Source organism: Bactrocera dorsalis, chromosome 3 (assembly GCF_023373825.1).
Source record: "Bactrocera dorsalis isolate Fly_Bdor chromosome 3, ASM2337382v1, whole genome shotgun sequence".
Lineage (NCBI taxonomy): Eukaryota > Metazoa > Arthropoda > Insecta > Diptera > Tephritidae > Bactrocera > Bactrocera dorsalis.
The window spans coordinates 57292186-57315994 of NC_064305.1; the positions used below are offsets into that span (position 1 = coordinate 57292186).

Consider the following 23809-nt stretch of genomic DNA (forward strand, 5'->3'; position numbering starts at 1 on the left):
ATTTAGGTCATCTATTGAAAACTATAGGGAAATAGCAAAGTTGTCTGCAATACCTAAACTTTTTGAAGCAATTATAACAGACGACATAACCTTCCGGATCTCTTCACTAATTTCTTGTTCTCAGCACGGTTTTCGTAAAGGGAAATCTACAATAACTAATTTGCTTGAATTTGTATCACATGTATCAACGGGCTTTAGGGATAATAAGAATACTGATGTTATATACACAGATTTGAGTAAAGCTTTTGATAAAGTATCACATTCAATACCTTTGAATAAACTTGATCTTCTTGGTTTTTAACCAATATTTCTGAAACGTGTTGCTTCTTATCTTAATAATAGAATTCAACAAGTCATATTTAACGATACTTTTTCTGACATAATCAATGTTCCTTCAGGCGTTCCTCAAGGTAGGTCTAGGCCCAATTCTGTTTTTGTTATTTATTGATGACATATCATCTGTTGTTAAGTCTTCAAAAGTTTTATTATATGCTGAGGATGTAAAACTTTTTAAAACGTGTACTTCAAACAGCGAAAGATTTCAGTTGCAAACAGACTTAAACAACCTAGTTTCTTGGTGTGATAGAAATGACATGCCATTGAACCTTAAAAAATGTAAAACAATGTGCTTTTCACGTAGATCTGTAGACCCTACTTCATACGCAATACAAAACTTTAGCTTGAAGCAAGTATGCAGTTTGGTTGATCTGGGAATAACTATGGAGCCCAAACTCAATTTTAATTTTCCACGGTTTTTAAAACTAATGGCGCTCTTAGTTTTGTTAAACGTTCGTCTATAGAATTTAGAGATCCGTTTACCACAAAAATTCTTTTTACATCTCTAGAATGTACATCTGTGGTTTGGAACCTCAGTTACCAAGTCCATTCGGATAAGTTAAAATCCGTTCAAAAATAATTTTTACTTTTTGCCTTAAATCATTTGCATTGGGATTCCAATTTAAATCTTCCCCTTATATTAACCGTTTAAAACTTATGAATATCCCAACATTTGCTAGTCGTAGGGAGATGCTTGGAATACTATTTCTTGAAAAACTCATGAATGGGTCAGTCTTCAGCGCATCTCTCTTACCTGATATTAATTTTAACGTTCCCGCTCGCTCTACCAAGCAGTTTAGATCCTTACTTTTAAAATTTTCTAGAACAAATTTTGAGTTAAACGAACCATTCCGCCGTATATGGGATGATTGCAATTCTCATTCCACATTTGATCTAAATTTAAAAAAAATATTTCATCCACTCTTAACAAGTAACATTTAAATATTATAAAATTTAATTTAATTCTTAATTTTGGCTGTTGAAATTATTGTTTCTGTAGCTGAGCAGCTGAAGATCGCAACGCTTAAAACTCTTTTGCCTTTTATGACTCGGCTAATTCCGGTTGGGAGGGAGGAGGTAATCGTTGGGTAATATTATGTCACAGAGATCATTGGATAAGCTATTTTAGAATAGTGTTGTATGACTTTCCTGCAGAAGCCGGTAATGCATAAAAATATATTATTTTTTTTTGCAAAATGGGGAACTTTGGTTTTTTAATAGCTTTAATCCCATTTGGGGCCCGAAATATGGTTATTTGTAGTACTAGATTCCAGCATAAGAAGATACATCAAGCTACCTGGCTGTCTTCGGATCGAAAAACTACCAACCAGATCGATCATGTTGTGATAGACGGAAGACACGTCTCCAGTGTTTTAGATGTGCGTGCACTCCGAGGTCCTAACATCGACTCGGACCAATATCTTGTTGCAGCTAAAATTCGCACCCGCCTCTGTGCAGCAAAAAACGCACACCAACAAACACAAGGAAGGTTCGACGTCGAGAAGCTGCAATCACAACAGACAGCCGAACGTTTCTCTACTCGGCTTGCACTCCTGCTCTCTGAGAGCACTCGTCAACAACTCGGTATAAGGGAACTGTGGGACGGCATTTCAAACTCCTTACGTACAGCTGCAACCGAAACCATTGGTTTTCGCAAAGTGCAAAAGAACAGCGGGTACGACGAGGAGTGCCGTGTCGCAGCGGAGAGAAAACAGGCTGCTTACCTCGCAACGTTACGCACGACCACAACACGTGCGGGATGGGATAGATACCGAGAGTTGAAGAGGGAAGGCAGACGCATTTGCAGACGGAAGAAGAAAGAGGCCGAAATGCGTGAGTACAAACAGCTTGATAAGCTGGCTGACAGGGGTAATGCTCGAAAATTCTACGAAAAGATGCGGCGGCTTACAGAAGGTTTCAAGACCGGAGCATACTCTTGTAGAACCCCCCAAGGTGATCTAGCCACCGATGCCCTGAGCATACTTCAATTATGGAGGGAACACTTCTCCAGCCTGCTGTATGGCAGTGAACGCACAACGCGAGGAGAAGGCGATCCCGATTCCCCAACCGATGACGATGGAGCAGACGTTCCATTGCCCGACCATGAGGAAGTTCGAATTGCAATTGCCCGCCTGAAGTACAACAAAGCGGCAGGAGCCGACGGATTGCCGGCCGAGCTATTCAAACACGGTGGCGAAGAACTGATAAGGAGCATGCATCATCTTCTTTGTAAAATATGGTCGGACGAAAGCATGCCCAACGATTGGAATTTAACTGTGCTCTGCCCAATCCACAAATAGGGAGACCCCACAATCTGCGCCAACTACCGTGGGATTAGCCTCCTCTACATCGCATATTAGGTTCTTTCGAGCGTACTGTTTGAGAGATTCAAGCCCACCGTCAACAAACTGATTGGACCTTATCAGTGTGGCTTTAGGCCTGGAATATCACAGATATTCACCATGCGCCAAATCTTGGAAAAGACCCGTGAAAGGAGAATCGACACACCACCTCTTCGTCGATTTCAAAGCTGCTTTCGACAGCATGAAAAGGAGCTGCCTTTATGCCGCGATGTCTGAATTTGGTATCCCCGCAAAACTAATACGGCTGTGTAAGCTGACGTTGAGCAAAACGAAAAGCTCCGCTAGAATGGGGAAGAACCTCTCCAAGCCGATCGATACTAAACGAGGTTTCAGGCAACGATTCCCTATCGTGCGACTTTTTCAATCTGCTGCTGGAGAAAATAGTTCGAGGTGCAGAATTCAACAGAGAAGGTACCATCTTCTATAAGAGTGTACAACTTCTGGCGTATGCCGTTGAGATATCAGCGGCCTCAACACCCGCGCCGTTAGTTCTTCTTTCTCCAGACTGGACAAGGAAGCAAAAGAAGCGGGTCTGGCAGTGAACGAGGGCAAGACGAAATATCTCCTGTCAGCAAACAAAGAGTCGTCGCACTCGCGACTTGGCACTCACGTCACTGTTGTCAGTCTTTGTTTTCGACAAATAAAAACCAAACTCTATAAGTCACTCATAATTCCCGTCTTGCTATATGGTGCAAAGGCTTGGACGATGTCAACAACGGATGAGTCGACGTTACGAGTTTTCGAGAGAAATGTTCGGCGAGAGATTAATAGTCCGCATTGGCAACGGCGAACATCGCATTCGATGGAACGATACGAGATACACGACAACATTGACATAGTTCAGCGAATTAAGAGACAGCGGCTACGCTGGTCAGGTCATGTTGTCCGGATGGACGAAAACACTCCAGCTCTGAAAGTATTCGACGCAGTACCCGCCGCGGGAAGCAGAGGAAGAGGAAGACCTCCACTCCGTTTGAAGGACCAAGTGGAGAAGGACCTGGCTTCGCTTTGAATATCCAATTGGCGCCACGTTGCGAAAAGGAGAAACGACTGGCGTGCGGTTGTTAACTCGGCTATAATCGAGTAAGCGGTGTCTACGCCAATTAAGAAGAAGAAGAATCCCATTTGGGTTTGGTTTTATTCCTTCAGGAGTTTGAATGTGTCATATAAAGTCTGTTTGCTTTTTTAATAAACTGCATCTTTCTAAACGTAATTTCAATTTTGCTTGCTTTAATTTTGTGAAAATTTTTCACAAATTTTCTATATATTCTAACAAAGAGGTACTAAAATTCAATATGCCATCCCAATATACAACGCAGTTTTTGATTATAAAATCCCGAAGTACGGATTTCATAAGACGTTGAAATATCGATGGAGCATTTTTAGAGCCAAATGGCATTCTTAAGAATACTGTTCTAACGGAGTAGAAAATGCTGTTTTCTTTCTATCGTTTTCATCCACCAGTATTTGATGAAAACCTTTAGCGAGATTAATAGAGGAGAAATATTGAACTATTGTTAGTTTATCTCAGATACCCTCGATATTAGGTATCGGGAACTTACCGCTAACAGTAATATTGTTTAATCTCTTGTAAACGACAACAGTACACCTTTTTCTTTTACCGGATGTATTTGTTTTTTTGAGAACTATCCGTAGAGGACTGTTGTTGGCAGAATTGCTCTCTTTGATAATATTATGTTCTAACATTTCTTTTATTTGTTTTTGGATTTTTAATTCTTGAACTTGTAAATTTATCTGTCAATTTTCGAATAAATAGGTCTATCATCTCTTGTAATAATTTGGTGTTTAATTTCAAGGTAAAAGAGAGTTTATCTCCTAGTTTAAAAAATAGTTCATTAAATTCCAGTAATAGATCTTTTATCAATTGGCTTTCTTCAAATTTAAGTTTTCCATATCACTGAATTCAAGTGTGCAAATTTCCGTTTTTTCATAAGGACCAACATCCATTTTGGCTTCAGAATGGATAATAAAATTTTGTCCCATTAATAATATAATAGCTTCGTATTTGTGTTATTAAAATCTATTACCTTTCACGATAAAGTACCTAAACAAAGGAGATACAATTTCATATTTTATTTCGCTGATTCCGTTAAAAGTTCCGTAACATAAAGATTTAGGAAGTTTTTCTTTTTGAAAATTTTCGACTGAAGCGTTTGGTTTGATAATACTTGTTGTTGAGCCTGTGTCTATGAAGAATTTAATTCTGTGCTTTCCTATTGTAACTGTTATTATGGGGAGTTGAGATTTAGAGGCGGTGTTAAAAAATTTACCTCATTTTGTTCGCCATTAGCAATTTCCATTAGATTTTAATTATGCGAATAGGACTTAAACTTGAATTATAATCTACGTTCATGTAAGAACTCTTAGTTTGACTTGGTAGATTTATACAGTTATTGTTGTTTTGTTATCGGTTTTAGTCTGTAATTGTGCCTGTCTGCTGTCTGAAATTTTATTATGTTTGCAAGTTTTATTATTTCTCTTATTACCTTCGTATTTGTCTTATTTTTCTCTTAGTCTCTTAGCAATTTTAATTTTCTATACTTACCGATAATATCGTTTAATGTTTCATTTCGGCTTTATGAGCTCTTAAAGGCCCATCGAATATCTACTAAATCCCTAACTACGTATTCAGGTTTGTATACGCCCGGGTTTGATGGGTCAAAAGGATAACTTTTATTAATTTCACATTTACAAGTTTCGAAAATTTCAAATAATTCGGTTAAGTTACTTACTTTGACGGTCCTATGATAGTTAAATACCTCTGCGTATGTTTTTCTTGGATGCAATCCTTGTAGGATTTTTGCCTTGATGTTTTCCCATGTTGCATTATTTTCAAGGTCTCTCGTTCTTTGTCCGGCGGTGTCAACTATTTTTTCGTTGATGATTATGTTGATACAAATCTGCATGAGTTCTTGGTCTGTTTCAAAGAGAATGAATGCTCATGGATTGTGGTGATCGTCTAGGGACTAAATTCTTTGAAACTGCTCTATTATGTCCCTTGGTGTCATGCGGAACCGATAAAACTGTTGTTGCATTTATTGTTGGTGCATTTGTGGTTGTAATAGGTGTTTGTACTAATTTTTCATGTCTTCCGATAGCCCCCTCCAGTTCTGCGATGGTTTGGTTTAGATTCTCCATTACTAAAGTAAAAATAAACAAGTAAGTTCGGGTGCAACCGAACATTTTATACTCTTGCAACTTACAAGAATCAAAGCCAGGCAAGTACTTTATGGTGTAAAACATCAACATGAGGATCGAAATCTAAGCAATTTTATATATCCATGTACTATATATAACTCTTATACTGACAGACACATAAAGTTTGTTAAAAAAATTAAAATGGATGCTATTTGCATGACATTTACTAAAAAACTATTCATATATGGTACGGTCAGCCGGATATTCGAAAATTCTGATATTACTTATAATGAGGGGTAAGATAAGTTTTCGCTCAAATTTATCTATTTTAGGCACACATAACCTATTGTGAGTAAAACACGCCCTCTTATTTTCATTGAGATAACTCACATATTAGCTGATATATGCGGTACGAAGTAACCCGGAAATTCGAATCTGTATATTAAGTATATGGAGGCTAAGGGCAGTGTTGGTCCGATTCAACCCATTTTTGACCTACAGACATATCATTGTCAGAGAAGGATTATTCCTGAATTTCAATTATTGTCCGACATTTTCGATCAAAAGTCAACTACAGGTACCGGGGTCTAAATAATCGGTACATAGGGGCTTGATCAGTTTTTATTGGATTTGAATAATTTTAGTCATAAGGTGGCATATACTAAACGCATTATTCGTACAAAGTTTTATTCCGTTTTATTATCTCCTTCTTGATTTGTGTACTGGAAACTGAACGAATCAAGTGGAATTTAAATTGCCCAATTTCGCTCATTTTCACATTGTGACATATGAATATGAAAAGAATGCCACATCGGTCAGTCGGGTCCCGAAATATGGGATTTCACCAAAAAGTAGGCGGTGCCACGCCCATCGACAAGTTTTTACCCCGGCCTCTATAAAGCCTTGTCATACGATCCCGACGGCAAATTTTTACGTTTCTGGCGCATTTAGTTATTGATTTATCGCAATTTTAGTAGTTTTGAACAGTACCCTAATATGGGGAGTGAGCGAGGTTTTCATTCGATTTAATCCGTTTTCACATTGCTTCGGTGGTAATTCTTGTAATTTCGTTCTGGGCGAATTTTGTTGTTTTAGCTTTAGTGGTTTAGGAGATATGCACATTAAACCTATTAGGAGGCGGGCCACGCTCACCATTTTTAAAACTTTTTATCCACAGGTGGCCCTTGCCAGTGGGATCCCTTGTGCCGATCTTCAGCCTTATACCTCAACTTAGTGTTTAGTTATGGCAATTTATATGATTTCAGTTAATGGCGATTTGTGGACGTGGCAGTAGTTCCATTACGCCCATCTACGAACTCGAGTTCTTTTTTTTTTGTACTAAGGAACCTGTATATTAAGTTTCATCAATATATCTCAATTTTTATTCAAAGGATTTCAACTTTTCTCGTCATACTGATCATTTATATACTATATACTATAGGGTGATTCAAAAAATTTTTTTTTTTTTTTTTCAATTGGTACTCGCAAAAATAGGTTCCTAGACACCTCTAAGAAAGCCTCTCCAAATATGAGATTTTAATTGTAACGGGAAGGTCCTCCGCCTAACGGTTTTCTATTTTTTCTTATTATCAGATAGAAAAATTTATATCTCGCTTCCAACTACTTGAAAAAATATCTTGTTAATTAGGTTTTGTAGGAAATTGAATGCTCTAAAATATGGTCTCTTATGATTTTTTCGTAAACCCAACCGTTTAAAAGATATTAACGGTTGAAATTTGACTATTTTTGGAAAAATTCTTTATTTCTTATTAATTTTATAACTCAATGAAAAAAAATTATTATGAATGATGAAACTCATAGTTTTGTAGGAAATTTACTGCTCTCTAAAAATGGTCTACCGTAATTTTTCGATAAAGTTAAGCGTTTACGAGATATTCTTCGTCAAAAATCAGTGCATATTAGGGTGGATCAAAAAAAATAAATTTTTTTTTTCGTTTGGTACTCTGAAAAATAGGTTCCTAAGCACCTCTAAGTTAGCCTCTCCAAAAACCTATTCGTAATAATTTTTTTTTCATTGAGTTATAAAATTATTAAGAAATAAAAAATTTTCCCAAAAATCATCAAATTTTAACTGTTAATATCTTTTAAACGGTTGGGTTTACAAAAAAATCATAAGAGACCATATTTTAGAGCATTCAATTTCCTACAAAACCTAATTAACAAGATATTTTTTCAAGTAGTTGGAAGCGAGATATAAATTTTTCTATCTGATAATAAGAAAAAATAGAAAACCGTTAGGCGGAGGACCTTCCCGTTACAATTAAAATCTCATATTTGGAGAGGCTTTCTTAGAGGTGTCTAGGAACCTATTTTTGCGAGTACCAATTGAAAAAAAAATAAAAAAAATTTTTTGAATCACCCTAATATACATGTATATAACCACATATCTGTCTCTATCAGTTTTAGATGATACGTACAACCGTTAGGTAAACAAAACTATAATACTCTGTAGCAACTGTAAACACTTTTGTTTTCAAAAATTTGCAAACAAGTACTAATCATTTGCACGATGATTAAATAAAAATGCTCACGTATTTAAAGTGTAAAGTGTACAATAATTTAACGTTTATTTAGAAATTATGAAAAATGTAATGTTCTAGTTGAAATCCGAATACACGTATACGGAGCAGGGAGGATGTCAACCGGACCGCTGAGTGATCGGAGGAGGTGATGGCTTTAATAATCCCAGTGCGCATTAGTTGTAGAAAGACGTAGAGTTCAAGCGAATTTGGTACAATGGACGAAAGCTGCTCACAGAGCGGAAATGTATATATGTAGACCGAATGTCGACGGCCGAATCTGTGTAACGAATTGAGCCTGATTTCCCGTTGCCCATCCGTTTTGTTGAGTGGGTTGGCGTACAGATGTGTTGAGTTGTGCTGTAGTCTCATCAGTTGTGGTGAATTGCGATGTAGCATTAGAATGTGCCAGTTTTACCGAGGAGAGGGGGTGGATGCTTAGCTCATTTAAACAAACTGGATGCAAAAGTATTCTGCTCTAGCTCTATGTGTCTACTACACCTCAGCCTGTCATCGCTCTCAATTCCTCTTTTTCAAGGACGTTGCTGAAAGCTCCCTCGCATAGATAGCTGCATGGCACCTTAACAGCCTGTTGAGGCTACGAAAGGTATAATGCCATCCGGTTCCGGGGACTTCAACGGTTTGAACAAATTGATCGCCCAGGTCAAGTATCCATCCAGAAGGTCGGCAAAGACCTTGCAGCCATCTATCCCCCCATAGGACGAGAATACGCCTGAACCTAGAGGACTCATGACAGCCCTCAACTTTTTCACAGAAGCTTTTCCATAAGGTCTTCTTTGCCTTTCTTAACTCGGCCTTGTATGTATATTGCAAGCCCCATTTTATACAGTGCCCAGTCGCCAGTTGACCACTCCAGTTTTGCCATCACTACGTCAGCGTTGCTAAAATTGGGTAATTATATACTAAATTAGTTGCGATTTTCCGCACATTCTAGGTTGAATAGGCTATTAAAATGTATTATAGATTATTAAAAAGTACGTATAACCGTAAATAGAATTGATTATTATTATTATAAACCCTCTGAATTGTCTTGTTGTCATATAATATTTACGAGACTCCATACCATTGCAGTGACGTAGAAAGCTACACGTGGAGCATATTCATGGCTCAAGGTCAAGGTTACTTTTCATTTTAGCATTTATGTAAGTAAATAGTAACACGTGTGTGGCAGTCCACGAGAGTTGGCATAGCACTTATGGTACAAGTGTCCAAAATGGTCAAAATTGGGAAAACGTATGGATATAATGGTACTAAATGGTGAATGGTGCAGCGGAAGGAAATCGTCCATAATCTTAATCTATAATTTTCCATTGTTTAGGCAATTAATGGATTTTATTTCGAAATAACTTGGCGGCCAAGAATCAATCGAGACGATTTTTGGTACCCTGTTCTGATGTGAACTCTATTCCAGTAAGTGTGTTCCGCATTGATCGAATAAAATGAAAGCCTCTCTGATTTGGGCTTTAAGACTGATGAGGCGAAACCTTGTGTAATTGGAAAACAATGATGAAAAACTCGGAATTGTATGTATGTCTATGAATCTACGGCTCAGAAATACACATTTCCCCTTGCTTCAAGATCAGTTTCATATTCAAAATTTTCTGTCTTAGCTACTTTTAGACAGTATTCTACAGTATCCCGAGATCCCAGATAAGGTATCATATCTGAACCAATTTTGCCGGCACACTTTTCTTGGTTTACTCTAAGAAATCATAATGAAAAATATTATTAATTTATATTCTTATTTATTCGAATTTCGTACCGTTCCTAGGACCTAGCGAAACTTTTCAGCCACCATGTCCACTGTTGGTGTGACGTTGCTGAGCTACAAGCGATAACTGTTTCATTGCAAGTGTCGATATTTCTGAGTAATTTGACGTAACAACCTTGAATTATATGTGCCCTTAACGGCATTTTAGCTAACCAATTTGAATACCAAATAATTTATTTAGCACATTTTTAATCAAGAGGACCTATTAAAATAATTACTAAATTTAAATAATGATTCGTTGGTTGTTCACACTTATAATAGTCGATGGCTTGTGTGCAGCCTCGGACCACAGAAGATATATAAGGGCGAACTTTTAGCGCTAAGCGTAAACCTCTTTTAACTAAAATCGCGAAATGTCGCCATCACCATTATCGGTGCCGCAACCGGCGTTAGCCGCAGTTGATACCCGCTCATTTCTCAAACTTCATTGGACGTGCTTCAAAGTGCTCGGTATTAACGCGTCCAACTCCAGTGGCTATTATCTCGGCTATTCGGTGCTGCTGCAGGTGCTCGTTACCTTCTGCTATCCACTGCATCTCGCCTTGGCACTCTTCAGTAGTGCTGATGCCTCGACCAATATTCAGAACCTCGCCGTGTGTGTCGTATGTGTGGTTTGCAGCACGAAATTTGTCATCTACGCGACGAGAATGTCGCGCATACGTGAGTTGGAGTCCATCATTGCTGCGTTGGATGCACGTGCCCAGAGTCCGTGTGAGCGCCGTTATTTCGTAGAGTTACGTAAAGAAATGCGTCACATTACCCTCGGCTTCCTTAGTATTTATGCTGTTGTGGGCGTGACGGCGGAGCTGATGTTTGTTTTCCGTAATGAGCGTAATTTGCTCTATCCGGCTTGGTTCCCGTTCGACTGGCGTGCATCAGATTTGAAGTTCTATGCAGCGCATTCTTATCAAATTGTTGGCATCTCCTATCTATTGCTGCAAAATTTCGTTAACGATTGCTTGCCGACTATGGCTTTGGCGCTGCTGTCGGCACACATCAAATTGCTGGGTATTAGAGTTTCGCGAATCGGCTACACGACGGAGAGTCCTGCTGCCAATGAGGAGGAGTTGTTGTATTGCATCAAAGACCAAGAGCAGCTCTATAAGTGAGTAGAACTGAGGAGAAAATTAAAAATGACTGCAATTTTCTCCCTTGCCATAACCTGAGTAGAAGAAGTTTTCACCTAAACACCATCAACGTATGTTTTTTAGGTATATCGGTAAAGTTCTGGGCAAAGTATTACGTAATTTACGTTTTCTCAGTATTTTTTCAATATCTTAACTGAAATTGTTTTCGGATATTGTAAGAAATTGTAAAATTAATGGAGGCAGCTTTGGCCATCGTCTATACTATGGTTTAGTTAATAGATACCTCACGGATAAAATGGAAATGTGAATGCTATGACTCAACTTTACAATAACTCGTCATTGCACAAGAGGCCGCCACTAAAATTTTATAGCATCGACTCTAATTATAGCATTTAGTGCGAAGAAGATGGAGTAGCCACGAGATTTTCATATTGATCCATGGCATATATGCTATATGCCAACCAGTTACAGCAGTTGTTTAAGTCGGTACAGCTCAGTAGTGCATCGCGATTTGTATTTTGTAGTAAATTTCTTGTGGGGACCATGGCGAATGTTGAAAAAAGCTTGCAGTGATTCAGGTTTTTAAAGAATGCAAGCCAACGTTCAAGAGATCGTGAAAGATATGCCTCGTTCTAGACGACCTTCGATCTCTTCAACTTGTAAAAATGCTTGAAAGTCTTTAGAAAAGTGTTAAAGTGTTAGAGAGATGGGAAGAAAGCTCGATGTTTCTCGCGAGTCAGTTCGAATTATCTTGGTATTTTGGGAAAGAAATGCGTTCTTGCTCCACTTGTTCCGATAAAAATGAATAATTTGTAACTGAATTTAAGGCCAAAAACACAATGAATACCATCGATCAACCACTGTGTTCCCCAGACTTTTGTCTTGTTCCGCAAACTGAAACCCTTTTTCACTCGATCGAAGACAAAAAAAAAATCGCTGAAGAAGCTGAAGGCCATCCCAAAAAGTGATTATGGAAAGTATTTCGAGGACTGGCGTTAATGTATTACATCTAGTGACAATTGCTTTAAAAGAAACTCAACAAATGTGGATGGATAAATAAACATTTTGCGTTTTATTTACATTCCGCGGGTACTTTATTGTCACAATTTTTTATAATTTTTTTTTTTTTTGTAGTACTTCGTTTTAAAATAGGCCTCTGTTTCGGCAATGATCTTTGAGTTTGTGTTTTTCTGTTCTGAGAACTGTCGCTGGGTACAGATCTGAGTAATACGATGAAAGCCGAAGCAGCTCGAAACGCAATTCATGGATTTTAGCCATCGTTTTCACTGACTTGCGACACAGTGTATCGGTGAAAGAGCTGTTTCGGTGATTTCGTCCGTCAAACGGTCCAGTAATACTATGTAAAAATCGCTGTTGATGGTCCTTCTCGTTTTAAGGTATTCAATAAAAATATATCATTCGCATCATAAAAGATAGACGCCATAATCTTGATAGCCGACTGTTTCGTTTTTCACGCTTTGAAGCGGATTCATCGTGTGCAGTCCACTCGATTGACTGTCGAGTGGACTTCGGAGTGAAATGATGGAGCCATGATTTATCAATTGTCAGATGAATGGTTCCTCGCACGTAACACCGTCGTAGCTAGGTTCATATTAAGACAAGTTAAGCCACGAACCAGACATGGTTTAACTCTTAGCCTATCGGCGGAAAAAACTGAAGTGACGTATGTACATGTTATGGAAATACATTAAATGCACAACATAGACGGAAAGTACTTGTTAAGGTGCGGGGTACACCAACCCTGAATGTGGTACGGCGCACCAAACTGTATCCGAATCCGTAGTACTGGTGATAAGCAGATTCTCTAAATTGAGAAAGCAACACTTGAGCACTGGCAAGATCGGTGGATGCACAGATGCTCGTCGGTCAAGAGTATTTCCGAAAATGCCTGTTCAACTTGGGTAAAATAGTAACGACGAACCACTAAACGAAAAAAATGATACCTTTTTTACGTTCAGCCGATAAAAACAAGAACAAAGTACTTTCGAAAACAAGACGACGGAGACTGGCGACAAATTGCCTCGTGTGTGGAATATGTACAACACAACAGAACAAGGATGAAAATTTTCCGGTCCCGGAGTACCCAAGTCTATAGCAGATGAGCCAAAAAATTTGATGCTGGTTTGGTTACGAAATTGTAGATATCACTGGAACCAGGGAGAGTAGGGATTGACCTGTAATAGTTTCATCCTGGAAACCTTGCCTGGAAACCTCGCATGGGAAAAAATCCACCAGAAAACAGGGGAATATTTTAGTAGTGTCTGAGTTATACGAGTATTTAGTATATGTATTGCTTGGATTTCGTGCCTCTGGTTGACGTTTTACATCTTATTTATTTCGGTTGCACTCGAACTTAGCTCTTGCTTACTTGTTTTTCTTTCGTTTCATACATTCATATTTTGACTTGACTTGACACCTCCAGTCTTATACTTTCGTTTTACTTTTATTCCCAGCATGCTTAATGTCATTCAAAATATCATCTCGCTGCCGATGTTTCTACAGTTCACCGTTACAGCTATCAACATATGCCTACCTGTGGCCGCATTACTATTCTATGTGGATGCACCGTTCGATCGCTTGTACTTTCTGGTATATTTGTTGTCCTTGCCGTTGGAAATCTTTCCTATCTGTTACTATGGCACAACATTTCAATTACTTTTCGATAAGCTGCACGTGGAGATGTTTTGCAGCAACTGGGTGGAGCAGACACACAAATTTCGCAAGCATATGTTACTCTTCTGTGAGCGTTCGTTGAAGAGTGAAACAGCCACGGCCGGTGGTATTGTACGCATTCATCTGGATACTTTCGTCTCGACCTGTAAGGCAGCTTACTCCCTGTTGGCTGTCATAATGAAGATGAATGAATGAGCAAACAAGTACCTGATGAACGGAATTTCTGCATATGAGCTTATGCTTCTTCTATAAACATACATATGTACATTTGTATACTAGGTTTATGTACTACAGCTGTAGTGTAATATCTATGATATCTATTAGAATTTTTGTATGCACAACATTCTTTGAGCAAAATAAATTTATGAAAATGAAAAACGTTAGTAATTTTGTAAAGGTCAGTGGAATATTACCTTAGAAAGATTCAGATGCGGTTCTATAAATAAAAAATCAATATTATATAAGCAGTTGTTGTTGGTATTTGTTCTAGAATAATAAGCATGCAATGTCACGTCGTCGATCTCCGATTCGATAATTTTCTTTTTGGCCAATCACTTAATATACTGATACAATATAGCAATAGGCTAAATGACCTCTGCGGTCATATTGTGTATGGTATATTCAGCATGACAAAGCTGTCTTCGCGATGGGTTCGCATTTACTGTTTCGGAACAATTGCTATAAGAACACTTCAAAGCAATATTTGACGGTGTTTGAGGACCTCTCGAAAAAGTTTCAACATCATTTCATCTCCGCCGATAACATAAATCCACTTGTGTCAGCTTTTCACGAATTCTGAGCACATATTTGCCTACCTGTAGAATGGCAAAGTGTTCATAGAGCGCTATTTTACTAAATAATTCTAACGAGTATCTGTTATTTGATGGAGATAAATTGTGGACAGAAGAGAAAGCCGTGGTCGCCCGGAAGGTCTACTTTTCAGACAACTGGAAAACTTATTTTCAGACGGTCTAACCCGGTTAGAGCGCCGTGTTGATCGAACTACATATTGTCAAATTCCATATCATCCAATTCGAGCCAAATATATTCGGTTATCATTGAGCGGCACTCATTGACATTCACAGAAACGTTCTGGTCTTGATCATCACCAGAAAAGTATGGCCCCAGCCCATAGTGTGCTTATTGACGAAGCCATTCCGCCAGAAATGAGCCTCATCGCTGAAGACGATTTTTTTGATGAAAATCCGGATAATTTTCAAGTTGTAGCTCAGCCCAATTTCCGAACATTTTATACTGTGCCTGCAGATTCAAATTTTTCCACTAGACGCTCAAATGTTGATCTGACAGGACGATTATGACGCCATAAATTTGACGTAGCGCTCTTAACATTGAGGCCACTGACTCTGTATTTCGGCAGTCAAAAACTGAAGAGAAATCTCAAAAAATGCGGGAAAAAATATGGCGTCGGTTGCTGTTCTTATTAGTCTACTTTTTTTGTTATATTTCTCATTTTAGAAATCCCTTTTTTAATAGATAAACTTTTATCGTATATCAAAATACATAATTAATTTAATGTTTCTTATTATTGGAAACAAAATCTCTATGTTTCTATATTTAAGCCATAAATAACATAGTCATTTGAATATACTCACAGAGCCAAACATATTACCACCTCGCCTTGTGATATTTCCTTTGGTTAACGGGTTGTCGCTTTCGTACTTATTTGATATCTCTGCGTTCACACATTTTCTCCCGAGAATCAAAGGCTTTTGGTGGATAAGTAATGAACGCATATGTATGCATGAGCATTCTTTCACACATATTTTCACAATTTTCGATTAAGCCAGAAATATGCGCGCTGTGAGAGTTCGGCTGTTGGTGCAGGCATGCAAAGCTGTTCAAAGCTGCAGATGTTTCATTTCAACATTTTGCGTGTAATATTAAACAGCACACCACTTTTGTGCGCATTCAGGTGAAATGGTTCACCTGTTCTTTGTCGCTTATTGCAGATAACAGACGGGTTATTGGGTCAGCGCACTGAGTTAGTCACATTTACCTAAAAGAATATCATTCGGATTAAAATGACGCAGTGCAAGTGGAACGTGTAGTCAACGTAACAACGTAACAACCTACCGCATATTGGCAATGAGAGCGTGTGCGAACTCACATTAAGTTTTTATATTTTAAGCTGGATTTTGAGTATATTTTATAGCTTTATATTATATAATGGAATGCAATATTTTACATAGTATTTGGTTATTTACGAACAACTTGCCATCATTAATTAATTTTTAATCTAATTTATAAGAAACCATTTAGCTGAAATGACTTTTCCCGATTATCGTGGTGATTTTGTGAAGTCGCTAGTCTAAGGTGCGGAAGCAATTCGAAGCTCAATTCCAATAACTCTAGTTATTGTCAGTCTATAGCAAACAAAGAAGGTACCATTTTCTATAAAAGTGTACAATTGAAGCTTGAACGATGACAACATCTGATGATTCGTCGTTATGAGTTTTCCAAAGAAAGGTTTTGCGAAAGATTTATAGTCCTTTACGCATTGGCCACGGTGAATTTTGCCATCGATGGAACGATGAGCCATACAAGTTATATGAAGCCATTGACATAGTTCGGTGTCCGAATGGACGAAAACACTCTAGCTCTGAAAGTAATCGACGCAGTACCCGCCTGGGGAAGCAGAGGAAGAGAAAGACCTCCATCCACTCCGTTGGAAAGACCAGGTGGAAAAGGACCTGGCTTCGCTTGGAATCTCCAATTGGCATCACCTTGCGGAAAGAAGAAATGACTGGCGTGCTGTTCCGCGTAAGCGGTTTCTAAGCCAATACAGAAGATGATATCAAGACAGTCTATAAAAATTATTCCATGTGCATCCCAAAATACAATCGCCATATCCTCGCCAGCCAACTGTTGCGTGTTTTAGACGCTTTGAAGCAGGTTTATCGGCACTTCGGAGTAAGATGATTAAGACATGTTTCATCCCTTGACAAATATCAGCACAAAAAGACCGCATTAGAGCGTTTGAATATCTCCAATCACTGTTCCTAATCATCAACGTTATTTTTGGTCAAAATTGAATTCGCGCGGCACCCGCTTTGACGCTTTGGTAATCAAACCAAGTTATTGCCAACACGTGCAACGCCTTTGCCCATGTTTTTCAAGTATTTCAAAAACATATATCGGATATTTTAGGCATAAAGTCAGACAAAAGAACAGAGGTTCATCAATTCAGCAACCGGATGTTTAAAAACAGATGTTTAAATTTCGACGATTCTCAGTTGAGAGATGACATACTGTACTTTAAAGATACTACTTTTACTGTAAAATTAAATATTTCATACAATTTAAAATTGAGATGATTGAGAAGTAGGCGCGCCGATAACCACATGTATCAAGTTTCATGGAGATTTTAATTGCTTGCATGGCCGTACAAACGGACTGGCAGACACTCACTCGGAATTCAACTCACTTGGTTTTCCTAATCATTTACATATATATAACTTTATACCTATCTCGATCAGTTTTAAGTGTCAGATATATTCATTAAATGAATGAAACCATTGTTCTTTCTGTTCTAACATGTTGCGAGAGTATAAAAGCTTATGTGGAACCTGACACTGATTTTATACTCTGCGTTGAATATGTGAATATTAATATTAACCATTACCTAGTCACCCTATAAAGTATTGTTTCAAAATATTCTCGTTTTCTCTCACTTTCCGCATTTCTGTTGTTATTTATTACAATATTTTCTTTAAATTTCAAAGTAAACAAAAAGTTACGTATACGCCATGTACCACATTTAAGGAATACGAGCATATTATTCCAATTAAACACAAATACAAACGAACTTTTCACAAGCCACAATACAAAAACTTTTCCAACAACAATTTGAAATTCCAGAATAAATTCTAACTGCCGCAACTGCTTAGCTCTGTTACCTACTTTACACTTTGTTTTGCGTCTTATGAGACTTGTTGTTATATGTGCACATCTGCTAATATGTTTGGCTTCTTCATTTTCACATGCGCATACCACATGTAAGACAGATCCATGTGCGAAGTTGGAATTGTAAAACTTTGCCGACGACAATGTGCAGTCACCTCTCAATCGCTTCGCAAAACAAATGCCGATTGTCGGCAAGACAGAAATATGTTTTACGATTTGGAGACATACAAGTATAGTACCATATAAAAGCCGGGTAGGAAACTCCATGAATCTAATTTAAAGATTCAATGGATGGTTTCAGAGAATTTTTTAAAGGAATTCAGAACATTTGAAGACTTGTTCTTGATTTCTTGTGAAAGCAAAAATATCTCAATTTCGAAGATTATTTTCGAAGTCTTTACGGGCTATCTACTTACATTAGCTTATTTTCCTTACAGGGTGGTCAAGATATATGTGTGCATTTATGCATTCATTTTATAGACTCGTTTGTTAACAAATATGAGAACTTTAAGTGAAATGCGACAAGTCTGGAGCAACTTAGACTTTTGTCGCTAAGTACACATGACAAATTCACACAGTTATATTAACATATGTATATACATATATAGTATGTAAGTACACACACACGCTCGTTTATACCAAATAGTAGGACTAAAATAAATAAATAAGTTTTGGAGGTTTATTTTGCCAGCTTTAGTTAGGAGATTCCGCTAAATTCGTACACAACATTAAGGTAAGAAATCTTCTGAAATTTGAGATGATGCAAGTAATACCTTTTGAAAACGTTTAAACCATTTGTCCACTCCTGTGAAAATTCGAATGCTCGCGTATACAGTGAACAGAAATAAAACTTTTTGTTTGGACTTTGACTTGACATTTCTCTTCAACTATTTTAGCTTCTAGGCAACTATGTGAATGTAATGTATTTGTCGATTTTTTACAAATTTTAGTACTAAAGCAATTTATATTACCCATTATAAAAATTTAAGTATCTCACTTTTGAGTGAAAAAAAAGTACTTGCCAAATAGGTAATATAGTTAAAAACCAAACGCCACTCTGTAACACACTATTACTATATTCAAAGAGACTAGTGCAGTTGAAAGATTTGAAGGCAGTGAAAGGCAAAAAAAAAAGCCCCCGAAGCAAGCTAAAAGTTCCTCAGAGTATCAAAGAACTCCCCAAAATATCCACTGTCGCTACAGCCAAAAGGTTGCAGGAAGCTTGCTTTGCTAAAGTTTGAATTCATCTTACAGAAGAGACAAATAACAGATTATTTGAGCTTATGCGCTTTAACTCCATATGACTTTTAGTTAGTCCTAACCATCAAAACCATTGGAGTGCAGCAACTTTTGTTATTGTAAAAAAAAATTGATAAAAAGTAATTTCGCGTATTGGAAAGGACGAAAACATCAAAAAACTTCACAAAATATATGTGGATGACCACACAGGGAAGTTGCTCGAGATAGCAGTCACTCTAAAGATATCAACTGAATGTATTCATTACATCGCTCACGAATATGTGAGTATTAGAAAGCTCTGGGCAAAGTGGGTGCCGCGCGAGCAAATTTTTTACCTAAAAAAACGACAAGTTGATGATTTGAGACAGTGTTTGGAAATGTTCAAGTGTAGTAAACTCGAAGTTTTGCATCGACGAGTGACAATTAGTGAAACAGGGCTGCATCATTTCACTCCGAAGTACAATCGACAGTCATTCGAATGAACGGCACGATGAAAAACGAGAAAAACTCAACACTTTATTGACTACCTTAAAAAATAAAGACCATGAGCAGCGACTATTAACTAGCGCTATTGGACCAGTTGAAGGACGATCTCTCGAACTTTGTCAACAGTTGACCTATTACTTCTAAAATACATCCACCGTGATAACGAATTTTGAAATTCTGTATTTGTTCCAAATGAGTCCAAGTTCAATTTCTTTGGATCTGATGGTCGTCGATTTAAATGCCGTAGGCAAGTCTAAGTGCTGAAAAATAAAAATTCAAATAGTATTGTCAAGAATAATGAAGGCTGTATTATGGTGTATGTCTGGTTGTTGGCCTAGATGGAGGCGAAGTTACCGAAGTGCCTACGAAAGTTGAAACATATTCAAACATACATATTGAATACACACATACAAAATTAAGTGGATTATTTAAATAATATATTAACAAAAGTTGCAAAAACATTAATGTTCTGAAGGCTGTTTTAAGGGTAAATATAATATATTAACAAAAGTTGCAAAAACATTAATGTTCTGAAGGCTGTTTTAAGGGTAAAGCCAATTTTTATTGCAAAAGAAATCTTTTAACATTCAGATTTTTTTGTGATTTATCAAAAATATAACCTGAACGCAGTATGTTTTCACCGCATAACCACCATCTCCTAGAAAACTACTAAGGCCCATTCACTTAATACATAACGGGTAATCCAAGTAGAGATACTTTTTTCAATAGCCTCTCTTTGATAGATCACGCGTCAGTCGTGTCAAGATGGTATGTTATTTTAGTTCCGCATTTTTTTGGTATTTCATCGTGAAAAGACTTCTGCCTGAACAACATTTACAAATCGTTCAACTTTATAACTAAAATTCTCGTTCTATGTATAAAGAATGAATTTACTGAGTGAAAACTTTGGTAAACAGATAATTTCACATTTTAAGCAGGTCGATTGTCCAATAGGATCACACCGTTAGACTTTTTTCTGTGGGGATATGTGGACAATCTCGATTCGATTCAGGCCTTTGAGCAAAACAGCACGCGTGTCATTCATCAATTACCAGCAAAAATGCTCGAAGCAGTTATCGAAGATTGGAGTCAACGGATGGACCTTCGTACACATAGCCGCGGCCAACATTTGAAAAAGATAATCTTCAAAAAACAAATGGCAAAGAATATTCTTTCGAATGTTACTAAATATCCCCATTAAATTTGAAATTTCTTCGTTTTTTCTTTAAAAAGTGGGGAACTTCAAATTGATCGCCATTTATATATTTTTATTTTACCACCCTGTTAACTCAATGATTATTATTACTGCACACTCAAAGTAAGCTCACTACCTCTGAAGTTAGCTAGTATAGAGCCCTCAAAAACGCTTAATACGAGGTTTGACAATTAAGTAATGAGATTGATTTTATTGCCAGATAGGGCGAAACAGCTTCGGAAACGTACGCTAAAATTGTAAGAGTGTATGATGATAGTGCTCTTGGACCCGGAAACCAAACGCCAAAGCTCACAACGGTTGTCTTCGCGCACCCCCCGCGCGAAAAAAGCTCGCATGAGCAAGTCGAAGGTGAAAACGAAGATTATTACCTTTTTTGATAGCCGTGGAATCGTTCACAAAGAATTCGTTCCACCGGGAAAACTGTGAATCAAGTCTACTCTTCCAAGTATTCGAAAAATTGTGAAAACGATTCAACGATTCAGTGCGCCCAGACCTCGCTGGTAACTGGATCCTTCATCACGACAACGCGCCGTGCCACACCGCCCTCAACGTGTCCCAGTATTTGGCCTCTAAAGAGATCGCCGTGTTGCAACAGTCGCCTTACTCGCCCGACATGTCACCCTGTGACCTTTTTTGTTTTCTAAAACAAAATCGGTGGTCAAAGGAACCTGTTTTGAGTCGATTACAGACATCCAGACGGCCGTGACGAGGATACTCGCCGACATCCACATCAATATATGGATTTTATGGAATCAGTCTCATTACTTAATTGTCATACTTCGTAAAATAATTTATTATAGGAATACGCGAAGTAATGATAACAATATGATAAACAAGCAAGGAAGGACTAACTTCATGTACAATGGAGCACTTTATACTTTTGCAACTTACAGGAGTCAAAGCCAGGGAAATACCTTACGATGTAAACGTTACACAGAAGATCGGAATTTAACAATTTTATAAAAACATATAGTCTATTTAACCGACATAACGTTAAGTATATGGCCGAATATTCTATACATTGACCGATATTTTCGGTCGAAAGTTAACTGCCAACTGTATACACTGGGGTCCACATATTCAGTACCTAAGGGCTTGAACAGTTTTGGATGGGCTTGGACGATTTTTAGTTATAAAATAGCATACTTTGAAGGAATTATTTATACAAAATTTTATCAAGACATATTAATTGTTTCTCGATTTGTGTACTGGAACCTAAAAGTGTCAAGTGGAATTTAAAGTTGTGCTATATGGGAAGTAGGCGTGAATTTAGTCCGATTTTGCCCATTTTGACAATGTGACCTAATTTGCTTTAAATCGGTAAGTATGGTCCCCAGATATGTGGTTTCACCAAAAAGTGGGCGGTGCCAATTTCAACATCTCTGGCGTATTTAGCCATTGATTTATCGCGCTTTTTGTTGATTTTAACAGTGCCGTTATATGAGGAGTGAAAGGGGTTATCACCCGATTTAACCGGTCCTACAGATTTCAACTTTTTTATTATCTTGATCATTTATATATATACATATAACCCAATATTTATTTCAATTAGTTTTAAGTGATGCGTACAACCGTTAGGTGGTTAGCGCTTTATCAAATGAAATGAGATTTCCTATGAATTGCATCCAAGAGAAAATGTTAATCAATGTAATGACTTAAGGTTAAAATAGAGAGCTCAGCTCTGAACAAGCTCAAAGCAATAATATAGAAAAGAAATTATTCGATATTGCTACTCATTTCTATAAAATATGACTATGGTAGTCCACCTTGCTTCCGTATCCATTATCGGCATACTAATATCTAATGACTTGACTACTTAGGCAAAGTCAACGAGTTTAACTAAAATTGACAGCAATTATTAGATTTCCTACTCCGCTATTCTCCTACTGCAAACCTACATAATTCCAGCTAATGCCAAAGCAAGCACTCACTATTTAAAAAGGAAAATTGAAAGCAACCCTGTCAGCCCGTCGACAATCAGGAAATTTTAAACACTCCACTGAGCACATTACCGCTTTGGCAATAAAGTACGGTAACGCAATAATTCAATGTCCGTGCAGTCGAGAGCTGAAAGAAATGAACGAGTATGCCACACACACATATACATACTCTTCAACTTGGTGTACCAGTATATGTGTGAGTGTGTGCTTCTTGTAAGAGGAAGGGAGCGCGGATTGAAGAGTGAAAAATTGAGATAGTGTGCTGGCGTGAAAATGAAAAATGTCATTGCTTAAGTTATCTGCTCTCGCTGTGCTTTACGGCGGTCGCTGCGAGACACAGCACGATGCTTTGCTGTACTTCGGTACTTTGATTTTCCAGCACATAACAATTTTGCTTTACTTGAGTTTATTATGGGACTCAGTGAGGAATTTAATGTCGCTGAAAAATGCATGGGTCAACTACAGTTGGCAACACTTGAGTGCTCACGCAGCTCCAAGCTCCACTTCCAGGACATACACGCGCCTATGTACATATATACACACATATATGTATGTATGTAAGTGTACATGCGTGTGTAAACGTCAGGATTTTATTTCGTTGATGACTTCTTTTCTTCTTTTTCGTTTTTTTTTGTATTTTTGGAATTTGCTAAAGTTTATCAGCCGGGAGCAGCAGAGCGCTTTTGAAACTTGCAGCGACAGACAGCTACAAGCATGTATTTACTTTTTAATAAATTCGGCTGCTTCCGTGTACGCTTGTGAGTGCATTTAATGCGCGCATTTATATATACATTTGCTACTCGCAGAAATCATCATTGAAAATGCAGTGCAGGCAAACTTTTGCCAGACAACGCCGGCGGAAGCGAGTGGAATTTTCAAGACATCCGACAGTTTTCGCAAGCCAATGAGCCACCTAAACGTCTCTACTAACTTGCTAAAACGTAAAAAGAATTAAGACGCGTGGCTAGAATTCAAACGTCAACACTGATGTTGTGTTACCCGTTATATAGAGGTACTCGTAATTTCATTTTC

General features: G+C 37.7%; 2 protein-coding genes across 5 annotated transcripts in view; one reads left to right on the forward strand and one right to left on the reverse strand.

Moving 5' to 3' along the window:
• Window positions 1-23809, reverse strand: part of LOC125777323 (ficolin-1-like) — a 74570-nt gene that overhangs the window by 30315 nt on the left and 20446 nt on the right. The window lies entirely within an intron of this gene.
• LOC105222171 (odorant receptor 59a) lies at window positions 10498-14439 on the forward strand. The gene is made up of 2 exons (XM_029548939.2): window positions 10498-11295; window positions 13753-14439. The coding sequence occupies exons 1-2, from the start codon at window positions 10544-10546 to the stop codon at window positions 14165-14167; spliced, it is 1167 nt and encodes a 388-aa protein (XP_029404799.2). The 5' UTR covers window positions 10498-10543; the 3' UTR covers window positions 14168-14439.